The sequence below is a fragment of the Leopardus geoffroyi genome, chromosome B3, assembly GCF_018350155.1.
Source record: "Leopardus geoffroyi isolate Oge1 chromosome B3, O.geoffroyi_Oge1_pat1.0, whole genome shotgun sequence".
Lineage (NCBI taxonomy): Eukaryota > Metazoa > Chordata > Mammalia > Carnivora > Felidae > Leopardus > Leopardus geoffroyi.
Window position 1 is genome coordinate 134609884 of NC_059337.1, and position 22472 is coordinate 134632355.

General features: G+C 47.6%; 1 protein-coding gene and 1 long non-coding RNA gene across 4 annotated transcripts in view; both read left to right on the plus strand.

The window, feature by feature from the left end:
- Window positions 1-14760, plus strand: part of LOC123584221 — a 36283-nt gene extending 21523 nt beyond the window's left edge. For 2 of the 3 annotated variants that reach the window (XR_006705264.1, XR_006705263.1), the window contains 4 exons: window positions 858-911; window positions 5284-5354; window positions 7505-7646; window positions 9875-14760. This is a non-coding gene — a long non-coding RNA (uncharacterized LOC123584221). The remainder of the gene's footprint in view (window positions 1-857; window positions 912-5283; window positions 5355-7504; window positions 7647-9874) is intronic. The other variant, XR_006705265.1, reaches the window with a different exon arrangement.
- Window positions 14761-14771: 11 nt separating this feature from the next.
- Window positions 14772-22472, plus strand: part of DGLUCY (D-glutamate cyclase) — a 35842-nt gene continuing 28141 nt past the window's right edge. Inside the window, 4 exon segments of the mRNA XM_045450840.1 lie at window positions 14772-14956; window positions 16731-16929; window positions 20027-20174; window positions 21325-21447. Coding sequence (XP_045306796.1) covers window positions 14772-14956; window positions 16731-16929; window positions 20027-20174; window positions 21325-21447 — 655 coding nt within the window.

The window sequence follows — 22472 nt, forward strand, 5'->3', positions numbered from 1 at the left end:
ACATACATATCCCTAACACAGGAATTAAGGGAAAAAAAAAAAAAAAACTTTAGTAACCCATACCACCATCAACTCATAAATTATTGCCTGAGTAGTTACAGATTGTGAAAACCATAAGACTGGAAAACACTAAAGAAATGTCTATCCTGGCACGTCTGACATTTGACACGAAGGAAGCAGGTCCGAGGAATCAAGGTGCTTTGTTGTTTGATTCACTGTATCTTCTATGTTGTGCCAGATTATCACCACTTAGGTGAGACCTTTCCCAGCCAAGGAAGGGCATGGAGCCTCCAGCTCCTCCAACCAGAGAACAGTGTTCATTGTGACCTTGAGGTAGGCTTCTAGGTCGTGCTATTGGTTGAGCAGTGCGGGGGACGGGGAGCTAGACATCAAAGCAACTGTTTGGTTTATCCCTAGGACTCACCCAAGGAACTACAAGGCAGCATTTACTGTTAGTAACGTCGTAGACTTAACCTCCATCTGGATTTGTGTGTCATGTTTCATGGCCACAGGAATTTGCTCTGACAGAGCATTGCAGAACCTCTGTATTAAATAAGCAGACATGCGTGCTCTGGTTTTACAAGCAAGGCAAACTATGAAGCAGAAGGGTTTGCCTTGTTTGCCCGTAGCAATATCGTACCTTGGAGTCTTGCCACTTGGTTGGGTTGCTTTATTTAGCTAAGTAACTAAAAGCAGATTTACTTTGAAGAATGAGGCTCCCAAATATTCTATCACTCTCTAAGAATGGACATTCACGACCACGTTTGGCGGGAAGAGTTTTTCCTAAATTGTCACAGAGTCATAAAGTTAATGTTTGGCTACATGAAGCATTTACACAAAATCTTTCCTTTTTTCAGGGTGAGCTCCTTTTCACGGAGCTGGAACAGGAACCCTGAGTTGGAGAATATTTGGTATTTATTTATTTATTTATTTATTTATTTATTAAAAAAATTTTTTTTTAACGTTTATTTATTTTTGAGACAGAGAGAGATAGAGCATGAATGGGGTGGGTCAGAGAGAGAGGGAGACACAGAATCTGAAACAGGCTCCAGGCTCTGAGCTGTCAGCACAGAGTCCGACGCAGGGCTCGAACCCACGAACTGCGAGATGGTGACCTGAGCTGAAGTTGGACGCTTAGCCGACTGAGCCACCCAGGCGCCCCGAGAATATTTGATATTTAATTCAAGACACACACCAACCTGTAATGCCCGAAGTTCCGAAACCTCCCACAAAAGTCCACCAGAGTCGTAAGTCAAAGCCAAGCGGCAAGGGTCGTTTATTGCAGGTTCGAACCTGGTCCTCTGCGCACTCGTCGCCGGTGACGCAAGAGGCCTCGATCAGGGTTGGTACAGCGTTTTTATAGACAGGGACAAATAGCACAGGTGAGGTTTCAAATTATGAGGGGCCTGATTAGTCGATTTTAAAGTACGGACATTTGTTGTTTTCTGATTGGGCGTCCTTTGTCCGTCCTTTGGCGGGAAGGCTTTGTCCGTTACTTGTGGTGGGAGGGAAAAAAGGGGGAAGGGGGTAGGTGAGGAATGTGCTAAGCAAGCAGGTTTACAGAAGCGAGAAACGCCGGTTAGTTTATGTACAACCACTCATTCCATTACATATCAGACTACATTTAGGAAGGTTTACAACCCATTCTACTACACAGCGGGTTACATTCAGGAAAGGTCTCACAATGCTCATAGCAAACAGCAAGCAAAACAGACTTCTCAGCAATTGTATTCCTTATCAAAGACCCATAATAAGCAGAAAAGAGAACCTAGCTTTAAACTAAGGTAGGGCTGTCATTTGGATTGTTCCTTTCACAACCCTGGTGACACTTTTCACAGCAACGATTTGAAACTAAACATGTCACCAGAATGCACCTTAGCGAATCACGGTTTCCTTTGTTGAAGTTAAATATAATGTTGCAAAATATACGTAACATAATATTTACTGTCCTCACCAGCTCAGTGGCCTTGAATATATCCAGGTCGTTGTGCAACCATCACTACCCTCCATCTCCAGAACTTTTTCATCTTCCCAAACCTAAAACCTGGCCCCAGTAAACACTCACCCCCCATTACCCCCATCCCAGCCCTTCGCAACCACCCTTCTATTATCTGTCCTTATGAGTTTGACTATTCAAGGTACCTCTTTTTTTTCCTAGGCTTATTTATTTATTCTGAGAGAGAAAAAGACAGCATCCCAAGCAGGCTCCGTGCTGTCAGCAGAGAGCCCAACATGGGGCTCGATCTCATGAACCATGAGATCATGACCTAAGGCGAAATCAAGAGTCAGATGCTTAACTGAGTCCCCCAGGCGCCCCCCGCCCCCAGGAACCTCTTCTAAGCAGAATCATACAGTATTTGTCCCTTGTGATGGGTGTATTTTACTTTCTATAATGTCTTTAAGCTTCATCCATGTTCGTAACATGTTAGAATTTCCTTCCTGTTAAAGGCTAAATAATATTCCATTGTATGTACATGCTACATTTTATTTATCTACAATTTAATTTTCTATATTTGTTTCTTGTCATTTTTAAATTTTGAAACAATCACAAAGTGACAGAACAATTTCAAGGGTGGTACAAAAAAACAAAACCCTCTTTTTTTCTTGAACTCTTTAGGAATACATTGCCCTGATACTCCATCATTTTTCAATACTTTCCTGTGTCTTTCCTGCGTACAAAGACACTTCCCTACCTGACCACAGCACAACCATCAAAACCAGGAAACAAGATTTGCCAATTATCGCAACCGTGTTTTTTTTTTTTATTAATTTTTTTTTTCAACGTTTATTTATTTTTGGGACAGAGAGAGACAGAGCATGAATGGGGGAGGGGCAGAGAGAGAGGGAGACGCAGAATCGGAAACAGGCTCCAGGCTCTGAGCCATCAGCCCAGAGCCCGACGCGGGGCTCGAACTCCCGGACCGCGAGATCGTGACCTGGCTGAAGTCAGACGCTCAACCGACTGTGCCACCCAGGCGCCCCTCGCAACCGTGTTTTTGACCACAAAAAGAGCCAGTTCAGAATCACTCTTGCACTTAATTAAGTCTGGTTAGTCCCCTTCAGTCTGGAAATACAACTCAACAGTCTCTCCTTGATTTTCATGACCTTGACACTTTTTTTTTAATGTTGTTATTTATTTTTGAGAGAGAGAGAGAGAGAGAGAGAGAGAGAGAGCAAGCATGGGAGGGACACAGAGAGAGAGAGAAACACAGAATCTGCACTGTCAGCACAGAGCTGGATGTGGGGCTTGAACTTGTGAGCCATGAGATCATGACCTGAGCCGAAGTTGGATGCTTAACCAACTGAGCCACCCAGGCTCCCCTTAAAAAAATTTTTTTTTAATGTTTTGACCTTGACACTTTTAAAGATCACAGACATTGTAGAACGTCCCTCGGTTAAGGTTTGCTTAATGTTTCCTCCGGATCAGATTCAAGTTATACACCATAGCAGGAAAATCATGCAATGACACTGCCTTCTTCCCCTTGCCTCCTACCGAGGCGTTCTCCATTTTGGTTTGTTCCTATACTTTGATCACTTGGTTAAGGTGGTGTCTACTAGGTTTCTTCACTATAAAACTAGACTTTTCCTCTTTGTAATTGATAGGTATTTTATGGGGAGGTACTTTGAAATTGTGTAAATGTCTCATTCCTCATCAACTTTAATTATTTTTTATCTCCATATGAACTTTTGGATTCCTATAAAAGTTAGTGAGTTATATCCATTCCCATCATTCTTTAATTTAAAACTCACATTGTCCCCAGTTTGACCACTGAGAGCTCCTTCATTCTGTGGCTTTTGTGTATGGCTCCATCATTCTTTCAGCACATCCCTACTTTCCAGCACACCTTCTGGACTTCTGACTTCCAGGAGGCTCACCTTCTGACTTCTAGGCCCCAGTTAGTGAATCAACCATTTCTCCAAGGCCTCTTGATTCATTTTAATGGAAAATGGCATTTGGAATCCAAGATTTGGGCACCAGACGTGCTCATCCCTTTTGAAATGCTAGTGCTCCCAGGCAGAGCTAAGATACGTGTTTCCCTGTGCATGCGCACACACACGCACATGGGCACGCCCCCACGTGGGTGCACTCTTTCCCTCTGATGCTACATGCCAGTCTGCCATTCTCCCACCGTATGAGGAATCTCTCCTTGCACTGATCGGATGGTGACACCACGGGTCATGTCACCCTTCTTGGGCTTGTCCTCCTCATCACTTGGACTCTGATCCTCTGCTTTGGGCCACCATGGCTCCTGCCCTCCATCCCCGACCATGGACTCCTTCCTCACTCAGCTCTACCTAATGACTTTGGGACTGAATTGTTTAGGAAGGGAACCCATTGGCTTTGGTTGAAAATGCTTGTTTTGTTCACAATCTTTTGCTTATTGGGAGCACTTGAATCTGACCTATTAGATAAGCAATACTAAACCTGACTGCCAGCATTCTCCCTAATCTTTTGTCTCTCTTATTGTAATGAAAACAATTTTTGTGAAATGTCTATACAGTTAGGATGGCTTCTTCCTTACAGCAACATCTATTTTGCAAATTTGCAGTTGTATTTAGGCTGCCACCAGCCACTCTCTTGGCAAACGTCGAGCGACTCCCACCACAAAAATTAATGAGTAAAGACAAGGTCTGTACACCTACTTATTCTGTTCTTCCATTATCAAGCTGTAGGACTCTGGGGAAGTGATCCAGGGGACATCTACAGAAACCAGAAATGGAGTTTTGTGTTACTGTGAATTGCTCATGCTTGTGAATTAAGATCTTCCCGGTTAGACTCTGAACATCAAGGGAATGGACTTGTCTCCTCCTATTTTTTGTACCCTTCCAGGTCAGGTCCTAAACGCAATCCTGCTGACAGGGCGGGTGCTCCTGATGCTTGTTAACCAACAAGACCACGATGACACCATCATGGTGGTAAGGGAGAAAGGGCATGAATTCCAAACTCCAGTGGGTGCTTGTTGACCTCCCTAGGTCCTCCTTGACCTCCATAACCACCAATTCCCCCCCTGCAACACTTGCTTCCCTCGGCTTCTGAGCCATGGTTTCTCCTCTCCCTCCCTGGCTCCCTCATCATGGTTGCCTTTGTGCATGTTACTTGCTCTGCCTGTGTCCTCCAACAGTGGACATTTATTGTGCATTCTCCATGCACCAGGCACTGTTGTAGGTACTGTAGATACAGCAAGGAATAAAGAAGATCAGAGCTCCTTCCGTGGAAGAACTGAAGGGAAACAGAAAGCCTTGTCTCTTATGTGTGTGTGATTTCTTGTGTCCGTTCCACAGGACCAGCCTCTGCTGCTGCCCTGAAGCGTGTTGAACACTGACTGGTCCAGCCAGGCAAACAAAGGGTTAAGGTACCGTCTCTCCTTCAAGATTTTTTCTAGAAGGAAGACTTTTTTTTTAAGTTTCCTTATTTTGAGAGAGAGAGAGCACAAGCAGAGGAGGGGCAGAGAGAGAGGGAGAGGGAGAGAATCCAAAGCAGGCTCTGCACTGACATGGGACTTGAACTCACAAACCATGAGACCATGACCTGAGCTGAAATCAAGGGTCAGATACTTAACTGACTGAGCCACCTGGGCACGTCCTAGGAGGGAGCCTTTCTGTACGCTCATCTTTCTCCTGGCCTCCCCTCTCATCTACCAGCCTCCTATTTGCCTGCCCTGCAGTCCAGTCCCCCACCTGCAGCCAGAGTGTTCTTCATAAAAGGTAGGTCTTACCAAGTCATTCTACTGCCTAACACCTTCTTGATTTCCCATCACTCTTGGATCACCCACGAGCTGGCCACTGCCCCATCCCAGCCCCTACTCCCCTATCTCCTCCCTTACATCAAACATTCCAGCGGCACAGGAAGCTGGTTTCCTTCCCATGCCTCCCTGCTTTTGCTCATGCTGTCCCCTGACCTACAGTACCCCCTCCCCACCTGTCTGCTAGTCTGACCCCTACTCTTCCTGTTAGACTGAGCTTCTTTTCCTCCTCCACTTGTAGTCCACGTGGCCCAGGAGTGCTCAGCACATGGTGTTATAGCTACTGAAGATAGATACAGTGGTAATTATGTGCTTAATGTCTGTCTCTGGGGATGGCAAACCCCCTGTGAGCGTGGGCTGTGGCTGTCTTATTCCCTACAGTATGTGCAGCACGCTGGGTGAGGAGCGGTAAACAGGCAACGCTTTTGTGGTGCTAACTGTGCACCCAGCCAGGAATTGTTCTAAGAGTCTCACGTGTGTTAGCTCATTTAATCCTTACCACAACTCAGTGGGATACATATTGTTATGAGTCCCTGTTTACAGATGAGAAAATAGGCACAGGGAGGTGAATATGATCCCCTCCTGAGTGTAGAGGCAGGCTTGGAATCCGGACAGCCTACCCCCTAATCTGTGCTCTGTACTGCAATGCCTGTTGAATGGCAGGTGGATGATGGATCGTGTCTGGATACTAAGTGCCTAGCAGGCCCCCAGTAAGCGACAGCTGTCATTATTATCACCATGGTGTCCACACTCCCAGGCATGCATGCCTTTTATTTTTCTATTTTTTTAAGTTTATTTATTTATTTTGAGAAAGGAGGGATGGAGGGGCAGAGAGAGAGAAGGAGAGAGAATCCCAAGCAGGCTCCACTCTGTCAGCACAGAGCCCGATGCAGAGCTCAAACTCATGAACCATGAGATCACGACTGCAGCCAAAACCAAGAGTCAGACGCTTAACCGACTGACCCACCCAGGTGCCCCAGGCAAACATGCCCTTTAATGGGGATAAGTTCTGCTTTACTCACCTTTGTGTGCTCAGCACATTCCACCCACATGGTAAGGACTAAATAAATATTTACCAAATGAATGAAAAAAACTCATGACAGAAGTATAAGGAATGACCTAGGGTGCCTGGCTGGCTCAGTTGATCCCGGATCTCAAGGTTGAACATGTGATCCCGGATCTCAAGGTTGTGAGTTCAAGCCCCACAGTGGGTGTAGAGGTTACTTAAAAAGGATATGATCCTACCTTCCTTATATATGTTTAAATTAAATTCCAGTTTTTAAATTATGTGATACTTACATGTTGTCCTATTGAAAGTTGTAGGAAGGATAAAGAGCAGAAAATCCCTCTTCCGTCAGGGCCACCCCCTAGCACGACTCCAGAGGGCACCACTCACCTAAAATACAGTGTGGCAGCCACTGCTCCTGCTCAGGACCCTGTCCACCTAATTTCCTTCTCTGTGGCCACAACTGATCTCAAGCTCTTTTCCATCTTTACAGAGATAGTTTACATGCATTTGAATGGATCGTGGGTGTGTTATTCAACATAGAATCCTCTACCTTACCTCGTTCATTTTATGTCTTTGGGAGATTGTTTCATACTGGGTGTGTAGAGTAGCCTCATTCTTTTTAATGGTTACACAGTATCTCATTGTGCCGTGTGGATGTACCATAGTTTAGCTATGCCTCTATTTACTCAGCCCTCTATGTATTTACCCAACCTGTATTAGGTTGTTTCTAAATTGTTTCTATTACAAATAGTGCTGCCATGTGCTCCCATCATTCCACCTGGCTGTTTGAGAACATCTGGAGCATGCATTCCTAGAATTGGATTACTTGGGTAAAGCAGAGAAATGACTTTCTAATGGTGGAATTTCAGTCATCTGTGACAGGCAGAGCTGAGGTATTTTAATACTGGGCTTTGGGGTGTGTCAGATCCTTCTAAGGAATTGATGGTCTGTGGGCCCCTCTCTGGTGTATCCCAGGCTAGGGAATGATATCTGTGGGCTTGATAGTTTGTTACTCTCTAAAGAGAAAAAAGAATTCACAGTGGAAGGGTAAGCTTCTTAGAGTCCAACTAGTGCTCAATGATTAGATCCCTTACTTAGAGTAAGGCCTTACTGGGTATTGAGACACTTGGGCCACGCAGGGACACTCAGCAGTGAGTTCACTGGAGGCCCTGGTGGAAAGCCAGAGAAGTTCAGGGTTCAGTCCCCAAAGGAACATATGGACTCAAGAGACTCTGGTTCTGGAATCACCTTTTGGGGGAAAAGGGGAAAGTCCTTGCTATTCCTACTGAGGATGTGGTTCTTATTAACACCAGAGGATGGATGGAAGGAGGGACGGATGGATATATAGACACATAGGCATAGAAAGGTAGATATCAGTCAAGCAAGCATGAATTTAGACTTATTTTGGGGTTTAGGCTATACCACTTAATAGTTATCAGACTTTAGGGAGCTTCTTTGATCGCCCCAAGACCCCATTCTTTGTCCATAATGGGATTAACAGTGTCTTTTTTGTGGGGCAGTGGTGAAGAACCAATGGTTGTAAACCAAAGAGGGTAAAGGGTCTGGCACAGTGCCTGGCATACAGTGGGTTCTCATATATGGTAGGGTGGTAGCTACCATCATTTATTATATGACTGGGCACTCTGTCATTGGTGTATTGACAATTGCTAATGAGCATGTCCTTCATGCTCCATTTGGCCCCTGCCTTCAAGGGGGATGACTCTGTAGGGTAGGGGTTCTCAGCCTCCTTTCCCTCCCAACATGCACAGTGGGTAATATTCAGGTGACTGGCACACTCCCAGCATGCATTTCACAGGGCAGGATTTCAAGCTACACTTATTTAATCTCCAGGCCAGCAAAGCAACATTATTACAGGAATGACCTAGATCCACTTAAACTTATATTAAAACAATAAATAAATGAAGGAAAGGAAAGGCAATCACCCTCAGATTTTGGTCTTTTGACTACAATTTATTTGCAAACCAGCTCCCAGCTTCCACCTGCTGTCTTATAGAGTAAAAATGAGGGGCTACAGCTAACAGGTACCACCGAGGGCTCTCATTTCGGTGGGTTTGGGGTAAGTTCTATTCTCTCCTCTAGATATGAAGTGAAGGCCATTACCAGAGGAGTCTGGCCACTGTCCCCACTTGATTATGGAATGGTTCTCTCTTTGACCTTTGCTGCGTGCCTGGCTGAGGTGCTAACATTTCTGCAGTGACCCTGGGAAAACACAGACATCCACGACCTTAGCCGGTGCCTCAGATGCTTGGCCAAGGGGTCAGGCCGGCCAGGTCCAGGAGGGCTCTCTCAGTCCAGCAGACAAGCTCAGGCTTGACCTCCCAAAGCAGCTGCTTTAATACTCAGTATCTTCAACTGGGGAATGGAATCCAACCTCACCTGACCCTCCCAGCACCCAACCCCCTCAGCCCAGCAGGACCAACTGTTCTCTCCTCTGTGTCCCCGAAGCACTTTGTTCTGTGGCTATTAAAGCACTCACTGTCAGTTTAAAACACATCTCTACCCCTTCCAGGGCAATACTTTTTATATTTTGTTTGTTAAAGTTTTTATACGATCTCAAATTTTTCATTAAAATGGCCGTGGGGTTTGCATAGTTTTCTACCCATGAGATTGGAGTTGAAAACTGCATTGGTGGTTTGGAATCCCATTGGGTTCTTCTCTAGGTAGAAAGGGCTGTGGAAAATCTGGCTTGTCCAGAACCTTCACTGGGGACACCACCCTTGAATCCTGCTTTCATCCATTGTGCAGTCAGTCAGCTAGCCATTCAACAAACACTGAACTACACTTTTGTGCCAGGCACTGTGCTAGACATGTAGTATATTGAGATGAAGAAGACATGGGCTGTGCCTTGGAGGCCAACACAATGAGACTGTCTAGCCCCGGATTGTTGTAAGTTGAAGTATAGGTGACCTACAATGTTGTAGTAGTTTCAGGTGTACAAACACAGATTTGACAATTCTATACACTAAACAGTGCTCACCAAGGTAATTGTAGTCACCATCTGTTAACCACACAAAACTACTGCAGTATTATCGGCCACATTCTCTATGCTAGACTTTTCATCTCTGTCATTTCGTTCACCTCTTCATCTGTCGAACCCTAGATCCCGCTGACACGTTGAAACCTCTTTCTAGAGCATGTTAACCTTAAAGAGAAAACTGCCAGCCATTTTACCAGCAAAAAACGGGTTTATTTGGAAATAGCAGAGAATTGCAATCCCAGGACATGCAAGCTGTGGCAAAACTACAGGCAAGGCCAGAGGCAAGTCCGGGGAGCAAAGGGGAGGTAGGTAGCTCCTTTCCAGAGGGAAGGGGGAAGATGGGAGAGCTGTTATAATCCAGAAGTCCATTGGAGTAAACTCGGAGTTCGAAGTGTAGTGCCTCCTGATTGGCTGAGCTGTGAATGTCATTGGCGGGGCTGTTGCCAGGAGAGGAGGAGACCTTTCCTCCTCCTGCTGGGGCAGTAAACTAGTAGCTAAAGTAGTATTGGACTTGGTAAGGTGTAGGTCTTCCTGTTGGGGCTGTGAGAGCTCCCCCTGCTGGCCTCCCTCCTCCGTTTTAAACTCAACCGTAACCTGAACTAAACTGGTTTCCTTTCATTAGTTCTCACAAGAAGCCAACATACAGGATTCCTTTCTGAATGCAATTTCCTGGAGCTTTGACACCATCTCTGTATTTAAAAATCTGCAGTATTTTTTTTTCATCCACCAAAAATCTCTGTAAGGCACTGTACCTGGAGTAGCGGGGTGGGGTGGTGGGGCAGGGAATATAAAGAAGAAAACATAAAATCTGTTCCTTCTAGGCACCTAAATCTAAATAACAGAAGTCACACATAGACAGAAAATCTGGCCTATTCTTTCATTTGTGATTGCACGTGGCATGCAGTCGTTTGTTCATCCGAGCATCAGTATTTTTGGTGTGTGCTATGTGCTTTGGCTGTCGTAACACCGCGGGAGGCCCAAGATGTGAACCTGCTCTCTGGGTACTTGGGGTCTCCCCGGGAAAGAGGAAGGGGGTTCAGAGTCCAGTAAAACATCAGGCCGAAGTCGGTGGCTCAAAGAATGCTCTGGGGGCAAGGAGACCCGGCAACCAGTCGGCGTGAGCCTACTGGGTGCTTCATAGAGGCGGAGGATTGGAACCTGTACTGAGGAATGGAAAGGTCTTCAGGAGGGAGGGAGGGAGGACATCCTGGGCCAGGGGAAGGTCATGACAAAGGTCTTCCAGTTCTGCTTGGTCAACCCAACTCCACGGGGGGACCTGCCAATGGCCTCAGATGATGAAAGGGGTTTTCCCTCAGGGGGAAAAGCACCCCCAGATAACACTGCATTTTAATCTGGTTTTTGATTCAGACCACGTCTCCCCGTTTTGTTCCTCTCTGGGTGCACCGTCTCCCCAGTCTCTTCCAGGAGTGACACTCAGGCTCTGAAAGGTCCTTTGAGAGAAAACAGCCATCAAAGTTGTCACTGACACAAGTCCCAGCAAAATTTCATGATACGAAAGACTTCCAGTTACCGGAATCGCCAAAGAGAAAAACCAGTAGCATGGTTTAAGGTTCTGGAACAGGACAGTTTTCACTGTTTATTGACATATCTGGCCTCTGTGGCTATTTCTGGACCAACAGAATTCTCTATTATTGCATAACAAAGCACCCCAGACTCACCGGCTTAAGCGATATTCTGCGATGACGCTGGCCTTAACGTGGGGGGGGGGGGGGGTTTGGTTTCTGCTTCACGTGGTACCATGTCTGCTGGGGCTGGACCATCCATGATGGCTTCTTCCTCACATGTCTGAAGTGTCTACTGGGAGGCCTAGAGCACTTGGGGCCGGCCTAATGCTTCTCTCTTGCTAGGAAGCCTCACCAGCAGTGGTAGCCAAACTTCTTTACAGGGTAGCTCAAGATTCCTGGAGGAGGAGCTGTAATGCCCAAGCACATATCAAACACCCGCTTGCGTCATACTTCCTACTGTCCCGTTGGCAAAGCAAGGCACGTGGCTGAGGACAGAGTCAACGGGGAAGGAGCCACTCAGGGCTGTGAGCCCTAGGGAGCATGCTTTGTAGAGAGCCACCAGGGTCATAGTCTCCCCCAACCCTGTACACGATGTACCAGCAAACACCAGCTGAACCCCACTGCCTGCTAGCACCTCGGGGCTCCAAGAGAGCAGAGCATACCAGTCTGGATGTAAGTCCCAGCTTGGCTCCTTCTGGCTGTAGCTGTGGCTAAGGTGTGTGACCTCTCTAAGCTCACCTGCACCCTGAAAGTAACAGTTCAGTCCTCCCTCAGGAGCTGTCGGGAGGGGTAACTGAGCTCGTGGGGGTAAGATGTACCATCCAAGTCAGCCGCTGTCATGGAATGTTCCGCAAGGAAAGAAGCTCATTCTGCAGAACAGCTGAAGCACCTCAGCTCGGGACTACGTCTTCCGGGGCTTTATATCAGATTAGGGACATTAGAGGTGCTTTTTTTTTTCCCTCTCCTGTCATTAAGTTAAAAAAAAAAAAAAAAAAGAATGGACAACTTTGCTTTGAGGTAAAAGGACTCGGAAGGCTCACTTTGTTTCTCCTCACAAAGAAAAAGCTGTCATGACCTTAGATGGAGCCGGAGAAACCCAGGCAACACAGGAATCAGTCAGACCCTCCCCTCACTCATCCACCTCACCCCCCCCCCCCCCCCAAAAGCCACCACTGAGCCCTCTATTGGTGTCTTGTTACTAATGGGAACAACTGGGGACTTGGTACCATCAGCAGTGGAGATGAACAAAATGAAAACACAGTGCCCTCTGAAGTGCGTTTAATTAAAAAGGAAACAAAGAAGCTTTGTGCTCATAATACCTCTCTGATTTGCGGTATTAAAAATCCAATTTGCTCTCACAACAGGCTTTGGAGGTAAGAAAGGAGGCGGCTAGGGAAAGCCAGGCTTCTAGGCTGGCTGGATTCCCTTCCACCTCACTCCAGACTATTTTTGGAGACACGCTGGGCTTGCTCGAGACATGCAGTCAGCTTCCTTGGGCTTTCAGCGGCTGGGAGTGTCCAGCTCGTCCCCATTTTCAAAGTCTGTAGCATTGGCAGGCACCGAGGGTTTGAGGCAATGAGTTCCAGGATGTTAGAGCAGAAGCTGGTGCTAGAACTTTCCGTACGGATGGTTGCATCTGCTTGTATCCACTTCTTTCTACCATCCCTGAGGAGGAAGGTGCCGGAATGGGTGGTGGACCCATCCTACGAAGGTCTGATGCCTGCAGTCCAATGGTGACCCTAGAGGGACTCAGGGGTCCCCTGTCTCAGGCTTAAATCCTGGCTCTGCCATGCCCCAGCCGTGTGAAGTCACTTCATCTCTTTGAGCCTTGTTCTCCTTACGTATAAAATATAAGTGATTACATCTACAAATGACTTAGCACAGAGAGCTAAGGAAAATATCAGAGCTAAAGAGAAAATACTAGCAGACAGTATCGTCGTGGAAAAGAGATGCCCACATGTTGATACGGCAATCTAGCATTTAGGAGAATTGTCACCAAGGTTATTTCTCCAAAAGCAGCATAATTATGTTTTTCTTTGGGATGGTGTGTTTAAAGGAAATAATCCCTTAAAAAAAAACAAATCATAAGTTTTCTTGTTTGTTTTTTCCTCCAGTTACAGAATGATACCTGTTTATTATGTAAATTTTAGAATTGAGAAAAGCACAGAAGAGAACATTAAATATCACGCAGTCTTGATACAGGAGATAACTGTGATTAACATGCAGATGTATTTCCTTCTAGTTATTTCTCTCATGAACTGTATAAAAAGGAGAATATGCCCCAAAGACGGTTTTGTTATCTAGTTTTGTTCCTTTAACCGTACGTTACAAACCATCATTAAATATTCCTTCATTACCATAATTGTAAATGTCCATGCAAGAGCCCATATTCATGCCTCCAACCCCTACTTCCTGTACACCTGTGTGTTAGGTAATTAACACACAGGAATGAACTCCCAGAGTTCTCTTTGAGGCAGGTGTCATTACTGCCATCTCCTCCTTGGGAATACCAAGGCTCAGGGGCACACTGCTGGTCAGAGGCCGAATCGGGATTCAAACACAGGTTTGTCTAGCTGTCAAAGGACTTCCCATTCCAGAAGAGGGCTCCTGACCAGAGGAGGTGGTGTCATGCAAGTGGGGGGTCTTCCCCCATAGCTGAAGTAAGCCTACCTCCTTGGAGGGGGAGTCAAGGATTCTGTGAGCCTGCTCAGTCAAGAATCTGCCCAGACAAAAGACATGAGCAGTGTCTTTCCCACAAAGGATACCCAAATGGCCAATAAAACCTATGAAAGTCACTCAACCGCATTGGTCTTCAGGGCAATGCAAATTAAAACCGCAGTGTGAGGCCACTACCCACCTGCCAGGGTGGATGGAATGGAAAAGATAGGCAACAGCAAGCACCGGAGAGGATAAGGAACAAGCAAGAACTTGCAATATAAATTGGTACAACCGCTTTGGAAACCGCTTAGCTGAACACGTGTATACCCTGCAACCCTAGGGGTATGCCAGACAGAAATGCACCCCAACATGCGTGTATTAAAATGCTCATGGCAGCACCATTTATAATAACCCCAAACTGGAAGCCATTCAAATGTCCATCCACAACAGGATTGGGTAATTACATTGTGGTAATGAGTATATCACACAGCAATGAGAATGAACCAGCTGTTGTCAAACACAAATGTATGGATGGATCTCCTGGACATACGATTGAGTGACAGAAGCCAGACTCCAAAGGCTCACATCGTATGATTCCATTATATGAAGAACAGGCAAAAGTAACCCATGGTGTTAGAAGTCACGGTAGCGGCCACCTTCGAGGCTGGGGTGATGAACTATAAGGGGCATAGAGGGATTCTGGAATGTTGATAATGTTGTTTCTTGACCTGGGTGTCGGTTACGTGTTCATCAAGTTGTACACTTATGGGCATTTTTCTGTGCTGTGCTACGATAAAGAGTTAAAATTGAAAGGCTCTACCAAGAGGCAACCGACTATGCCTGTGTCCCTTCTCTCACCAAACTCAGGGCTCCGACCAGCCAGCATGGTGGTCCTGCACAGGTCCCTGGCTCCAGCCTTTGAAAAGTTCTGCCAAGCCAACAATGGCCCTCTGCCCCTACTGGGCCTGACTGAGCCAGGCAAGTGGACGTTGCCTACCCCGAACGCTGTTCTGGACACCAGGTAAAATGCTTGGGTTACCAGGGTTCAAGCTTGGGAGTGGCCACATGCAGCAGCCAGGTGTGTCTGTCAACGGGGACCTCTTTGTCCAGTCATGAGGATGCTCAGTACCTGGTACAAGGCCTCACCCATGACTCTTGCTCAGGGATGAGCTGTCCTCCCCTCCATTCCCATCCCTGTCCCTGTCCCTGCCCCTTGCCCTGGGAAAAATCTTGGGGATCACCAAGATAGTCCTGCCCTGGCTGCAGAAATGCCACTGGCACCTCCCATCATCCACTTCCTCACCCAAGCCAGAAATCGGAAGCACTGGATGAAGAAGAAAGTAAAAACACTTGCATTACTGATACCTACCCAGGGAGAGCCGTTATTAACGCTGTGGGTATGTTCTCACAGACTTCGAAAATATAACATTGAATAAATGGGCCTACTGATTCTGCTTCCTCCATAGCATCCCAACGAGCCCACCTTTCTCCCACGACCCCAGCTCAGGCTCACATCTCTTTTGCTCGCCCACCTGAGTGACTTTTCCTAATGCTAGGTCTGATCACATGACTCCCCCACTTAAAATCTTCAGTGCCATGGAGCGCCTGAGTGGCTTAGTTGGGTAAGCATCCAACTTCAGCTCAGGCCATGATCTCATGGTTTGGGGGTTCAAGCCCTGCATCGGGCTCTGCGCTGCCAGCCCGGAGTCTAGATCCTCCTACGGATTCTCTGTATCTTGGTCTCTCTGCCCTTTCCCTGCTCATGCTCTGTCTCTCTTCTCTCTCAAAAATAAATAAATAATTCAAAAAATAAAAATAAATAAATAAATAAACTCTTCAGTGCCTTCCCATGACTTGCACCTTGGCCTGATACCTGGTCACCTGTAGTGACCAGGCCCTGGCTCAGTGTCTCCCCTCCCCCGTGACACTCCAGCCATCCCCAGCCATCTCCCCAGAGAGAAAGCTCCCCCAGAACATTCTGCTGTTACCATTTTGTGGACTCTGGGCTAGGAGAGTCCTTCAGAGACCCCACCCAGACCTGAGGTCGGCTCCTTCTGTTTTTTTCCTAGCACCCCCTAGGCTACCATCTTGGGGACGCTTAGAGCAGATCGCATGGTGTGTCACATGTTTGATGCCTCCATGCTGCTCACATACTGTTCCCTCTGCCTAGGATGTGCTTTCCTCCTTGTTCAGCTGGTGAACTCCTATTCATCCCTCAGGATCCAGCTCCAGCACCTTCCCCTTTGTGGGGGAGAATGAGTTCCTCCCTTCCGTGGGTCACTCCTCCACCCATACTGTTAACACTCACTGCTCTGTGTTGCAAGTATTTGTTTTCAGTGCAGTCTCACCACCAACGTAGGATTGCATACTTCTTATGGGCTGGGCCGATGTCCTCTCTGTCACTGTTGTCCCATCACCTGGCTTGTGCTTGGCACAGAGGAATGGCTCAACAGAATAATTTTGGAGTGAATAAAGAACTGGCTTAAAACCATAATATTTTAATTCTACAGAAAAGTCTCTTTTTTTAAAAGATTTTTTTAAGCTTATTTATTTATTTTTGAGAGAGAGCACAAGTGGGGGAAGAGCAGAGAGAGAGAGAGAGAGAGAGAGAATCCCAAGCAGGCTCCACACTGTCAGTGCAGAGTCCGACATGGGGCTCAAACTCATGAATCCGAGCCAAAATCAAGAGTCGGAGGCCTAACCAACTGCGCCACCCAGGGACCCCATCCCCCATTCTTTTTAAAAATGCACGGTCAGGGGCCATCTTGATTCTGGAACTATGAGCTTCCCCCCAGGACAGGGTGTCCCTAGTTCCGGAAGTACGAGTTTGTTGCCCACAGAGGCAGCCTGACCTCCTTGGAGGAGTACTCGGAGCAGCTGAGGGACATGGTGACCTTCCGCCCGGACTATAGCTCCTCCCTGGAAGCAGCCTTGGAGAAGGTGGGGCTCCCCAGAAGAGACTCCGTAGGGCATGGTCACGTGGGTGCGTACGAGGTAGGACACAATCTCCAAGGGCAGAATGACCTGAAAATGTGCATCACCTTGTATTTTCCTGTGGTGGGGAGAACATGCACTCAGGAGGTCAGAGACTAAGGTGACCTCAGCTCAGCCACTCTCTTGCTGTGCAACCCGGCAAGCGGTTAACCTCTCTGAGCTTGTCCCCTCATCTGGAAAATGGAATGTCCAGCCTCCCTCGTGCCCACCTCTGGGATTGCTGTGAGCTCCCAGGGTGGCCTTGAGTGTGCAAGTCAAGCCCTTATAGACATTGTGGCAACCGTGTAAACCAAACCTGTCTGGAATTTGTCTGGCTCCTTCAACTTAGAGCATCTCAGTGAGCTTTTTGAAAATCCTCCTTGGCTCAAACTTCCTGGCATCGGGCAGAATGTGCCTGGCCAGGTAAATGCCCCGGGGATTTGTGGCAGGGCCTTGGCCAGCCTGTTGGCTGCCGGGTTATGTTTCTGTCAGGAAAGCTGAGTTCTGTTCTTGGCCAGCGGTGGCCCCTGGGGGTCGCCTCTCCTGGGACGTGCCCGCTGCTAGGGGTCACCTCCCTGCTGTGTCTCTGAAGTTCCATTCCAGCCACTGCTTGTCAAGGCAAGAGAACCAGATTCCCTCATTCCCCTGACCCCCCTCCAGGACATCGTGTGAATCAGCCCACGTCAACGGCTGGTCAGCCAGCATCAACGGCCGGCTGCAGGGTCCTCTATGGAGGACTTGGACTGCAGATTTTGTCTTGGGCTTCCGGACATTTATTGAAACTTGCCTGGTTTGGGCTCCTGCCAGAGAGGCCCGAGCTGCCTCTGATGAGAAACAATTTTCATGAGTGAAGCATGTGCCTGAGCAGTTTTCTTAAAGGTAGGGAAGGGCGGAGACAGAAGTACAGTCACTGACAGGGGCCCTGGGGCAGAGGTGGCCCCCAAACACACCGCCCTTGGCAGCGGGGACATCATGGGAAATCTGTCATTGAGATGAGGAAACTGACGCCTGGAGGGAGAAAAGGACTCTCCCATATCCCAAAGCCAGACCGTATCCTAGGACTCCTGGCTCCCGTTTATGAAATGTCACTAGTAGAAGTGTGACGATTAAGGGATGCTTTGCACAGCATGTTCATCACTGCCATGGTCAGGGGATGCCATGGTTTTCTCATGACAGCTCACTTACCAAATAGCCTTCTGTTCAGTACGGTTGCCTCTGGCCCTTGGCTCCTGGGAGATACGGCCAGGCAGCCATCTTGGATTCAGGTGGGGCCCTGAGGGGCAGCCTCCGGGAGCGCTGCCTGTCTCCTGTGAAAGTCCCTGACGCGTGTCCCTTCCCCAGTGCTGTGATTCAGACGCCAACCGGGCAGGCACGCCAAGGTTTCATCCTGTGGCCACCAGGGACTGCCAGAGAGGAAAACTTGTCCCTTCTTCCCTTCTAGGCCCTTTGGCTACTAACACTTAGATCGACAGGAGGTGGAGTAACAGGAGAAAACTAAATTTAATGTCATACCTACAGGAGGCTCAAAGAAGTGACCAAAACAGATAGCTTTTATTCCTTTCAGACAAAGAAACAATGAATTTGTGAAGAATTGGTAAGACAAGTTTGAGCTTGGGGTAGTAAATTCACGAGGAAGTCACAAGGTTTGTTTACACAGCCCTCTCGGCCTTGATTTCCCATCTCTCGAGATAAAGATGCCTTCTACCCTCTTGGTATGGGGAGGGTCCCTTCACGTGGGAGGATTATTTCCTGCTTTTCAGCGGGGGGGCTGGAAAGGGGTGTAGAGTGTTTTTCTTGCACTGGCGGTTTCTCAAGTAACTTTAATTCAAAACAATCCGTATGCCAAACTGGTGTATTTTGGGGTGGCATTTTCCCCCCTCAGTGCCAACAGCAAGCCCTTTGGGCAGCAGCCACGTCCCAGTGGATCATGATCCTGGCCACATCCTAAATCATTCATAAGCCCCACGGCAGCCACCAGAAACCATTCAGACCACAAACACCACCACCAGTGAAAGTCACACAGGTCATTCTAAGGCAGGAGGAGTGAGGCAGGGCTCAGTGGGGCCCCCATCCCCAGTGTGGACTCACGAGGCAGAGCAGATCCCAATGCCTCCTGAGAGATCCCTTGTCCTGGGAACCCTCTGCCGCTGACTGTCTTAGAGGTCTTCACCTGCGGTCCACGGACCCCTAGAGGTCTGTGGAGAAAATTCAGAGGACCCATGAAATTGGATGGGGAAAAAATTACATCTTTATTTTTATAGCCTCAGACTGAAACTGAGCATTTCCTTTGATTATGAACGCAGACAAGGAACTGCAGTTGTATCAGCAGACCCTGTGATTTTGTGGCTGCCCAGAGAACTCCCAGATAGTTTCATGTCTCATGGCCAGTCTGATAGCATAAAAATATCCTATATGTTGATCACTATACCAAAATTATAACGGTAGGTCTGCTGTCTTGTTCCCCAAGCTGTTAATGAAGGATACATATCGCTGCATCACATCTTTTCATAATTTGATAACTGCATGCATGTGCAATATAATTGGTTGGCTTTGTAAACCTATGCGTTTCTTTTTCTGCAGTTAAAAACATTGCTTTAAGTGGGGGTTTGCAGCTGCTCCAAGCTACCAGAGCATCCACAGCACATACAAGGTTCTCTGTTTTAGACCAATAAATACCAGCAGGCTTTCTCATTTCTATGTCACATAAAAGTAGAAGCAACATGGGGCACCTGGGTGGCTCAGTTGGTTGGTTGAGCGTCCAATTCTTGATTTTGGCTCAGGTCATGATTTCACAGTGTTGTGGGTTCAAGCCCCCCATCTGGCTCTGCGTGGGTAGAGAGGAGCCTGCTTGGGATTCTCTCTCTCCCTCTCTCTCTCTGCCTCTCCCTGCTGGCACTGTCTCTGTCACTAAAATAATATAATATAATATAATATAATATAATATAATATAATATAATATATTAAATCAGTCTTAAAAACAGACAAAAAGTAGAAGCTATAATTTTATAATAGCTGCTTGGATCCCCTCTTTCATTCAGCTGCTTTGAACTCCTGGTGTTCAGGCTTTCCATCTGTGTTAATTCTGTTTTTCAACTTGTTTTCCTTGATTTCTTTTCAGACGACAGCGCCTTGTGCCACCATTGCTGGCTTTTGCTGCCACCTGGTGGTCACAATGCAGCCCATCCCCAAGAACAAGCTGGAAGGGCTGGTGCGGGCCAGTTGCTCCCCAGGGAATAAGGGACATCCCATTCATATCGGCGACCCAGGTGAGTGTCCACTCTCATTCAGTATTCTGACAGCCACCCCTGAACTTCAGCACGAGAAGATGGGAACCTGCTAAGTTCCCGAACTCCCCCGGCTTGTCCTCATCTTCCCAGGGGTCCTGGGCATCCTGGACGAGGATCAGACTCCCGCAGCAGCTTTCGGGCTGGGTTTACAGAGGTCCCTCAGGTTTAAAGGTGTTGCCCTTGGCAGAATAGTCAGCCTCACCCATCATCTCCCATGAACTTAAGGTGAACCTGAAGGGTCGGGGGAAGCAGGTGGTAGAGAGTGACAGCACAGCTATGTGTCCCGGGACTTGAGCTGAGAGCAACCTCTAATCCAGGCTGTTGGTCAGCAGCGTATTTAGCAGGGGAAGGCTTTGTTCCAAATGTTCACTTCAACTGATCCCCAGGGTAGTAACTCAGTCTGAGAGTGAGTGGGCAGATCCAAGAGTGGCAGCTGTCCAGGCCTCTTTGTGGTTCTCAGAGGACCTGGTGAGAACCTGGGATTGGGTCTTGGGTGAGAGTCAAAGCTCAGTGTAACTGAATTTGCTCAGCTGTGTAAAACGAGCCAATCAGACAAAACCTACTTTCTCTAAAGATGCAATCAACAGCGGGGCCACCTTCCTCTTAGAAAGATGATCTCAGGACCCCCCAAAGCAAAGTGCATTGATGAATCGTTGAATTGTCATCTCATCGGTGGGCCTGAGTTGGCCCAACACATCCATCTTTGCTGTCCTCATGAGCCTTCTGATGCCAGACCATCAGTAAGGGTGCTGTTGGTGGTTAAGCAACAGAGTTGAGGTCTGCGTTATGTGACTCAGCTTGTACCAAGATAAATGTTGGCTCACAAATGCTGGCTTGGTTAGCAACCTGCACAAGGTGCTGGGCTAAGTGCACCCAAGGCTCCTCCAGCAATCAAACCAGGGGTTTGAGGTTCTGTGTTTGGAAACTGTGCTACTCAGAATGGGCTAGAAGTTAGCAAGCGCCCTGGGTTGTTGAGGTCCCAATTCCTTTTCTCCAGTACCATCGACAGCAATCCTGGGGCCAGAGTTTGCCTGGGAGAAAGAAGCATAAACCACTCAATGTGTGTCAACTTGGATGGGACCTACTAGGGCAGGATCCGATGGACTTCGTTTTCTTTTTCCATTTTCAGAATGGTTGGGAATCAAAGATCTTTCTAGACCTGACCATGGGGAGCCTGTGGTGTGTCAGCCGGGGGACGTCCCAGTGTTCTGACCTTCTCCAATGACCAGCCTCGAAGCTGTCAGCAGCTGCAGTATGTCTGGGCTTATGGGGCACAATCACCGTGACCCACGATGGAAACCAGTGGGGCTCTAGTTCTTGAAAGCATAGACTCACAGTGCAGTGATTTAAGAAATAGAGTCATAATGGGCGCCTGGGTGACTCAGTCAGTTGAGTGTCCGACTTCGGCTCAGGTCACAATCTCACAGTTTTTGAGTCCGCGCGCTGCATTCGGGCCCTGCTCACGCTGACAGCGCAGAGGCAACTTTGGACCCTCTGTCCCCCCTTCCCTCTGCCCTTCCCCCCACTCATGCTCTCTCAAAAATAAATAAACATTAACAACAAAAAAGAAACAGAGTCACAAAACAGAACACAAAGCATACAGATCTCACTGGCTTCCTTCTTCCCTTCCCAGGGCTGGGTCTCACCAGCAGCTCGTCTCTCAGCCCAAGGATGCTTTGATTAAAATATTTCTCACTGCAGAGGGCTCCCAGCCCATTGTGATAGAAAGACCAATATTTAACTTGACTCTCTGAGACATTTTGAAGGTGGGTGGGGCTTGTGAAAACAAGAGCGAAGGCAAAAGCACAGCTAAACACACCATTCCACGTGGTGTTGGCAAGGTGCAGCGGGCCCCCCTCATCTTCAGTCCTGCCTCGGGAGGTTTGTTGCCCACAGTCAACTGCAGTCAAGAAGCAGATGATCCTCCTTCCGACGAATCGTCAGAAGGTCAGTAGTGGCCTCCCACTCCATCACAGTGCCTGCGGTCGCTCACCTCGCTTCATTCAGCTCTCACGCAGGCATGTTATCACCTCACATGGTCACAAGAGGAAGGGTGCATACAGTACCGGAAGGTATTTTTAGAAAGGGAGACCACATTCACATAACTTTTATTGTAGTATATTGTTATAATTGCTCTATTATTAGTTAGCCTTCTTAATCCTACTGTGCCTAATTTATAAACTAAACTTTATCACAGGGATGTACATATAGGGAAAAACATAGTCTGTAGGGTTCGGTGCTATCTGCGGTTTCCTGTCCACGGGGGTTCTTGGAACA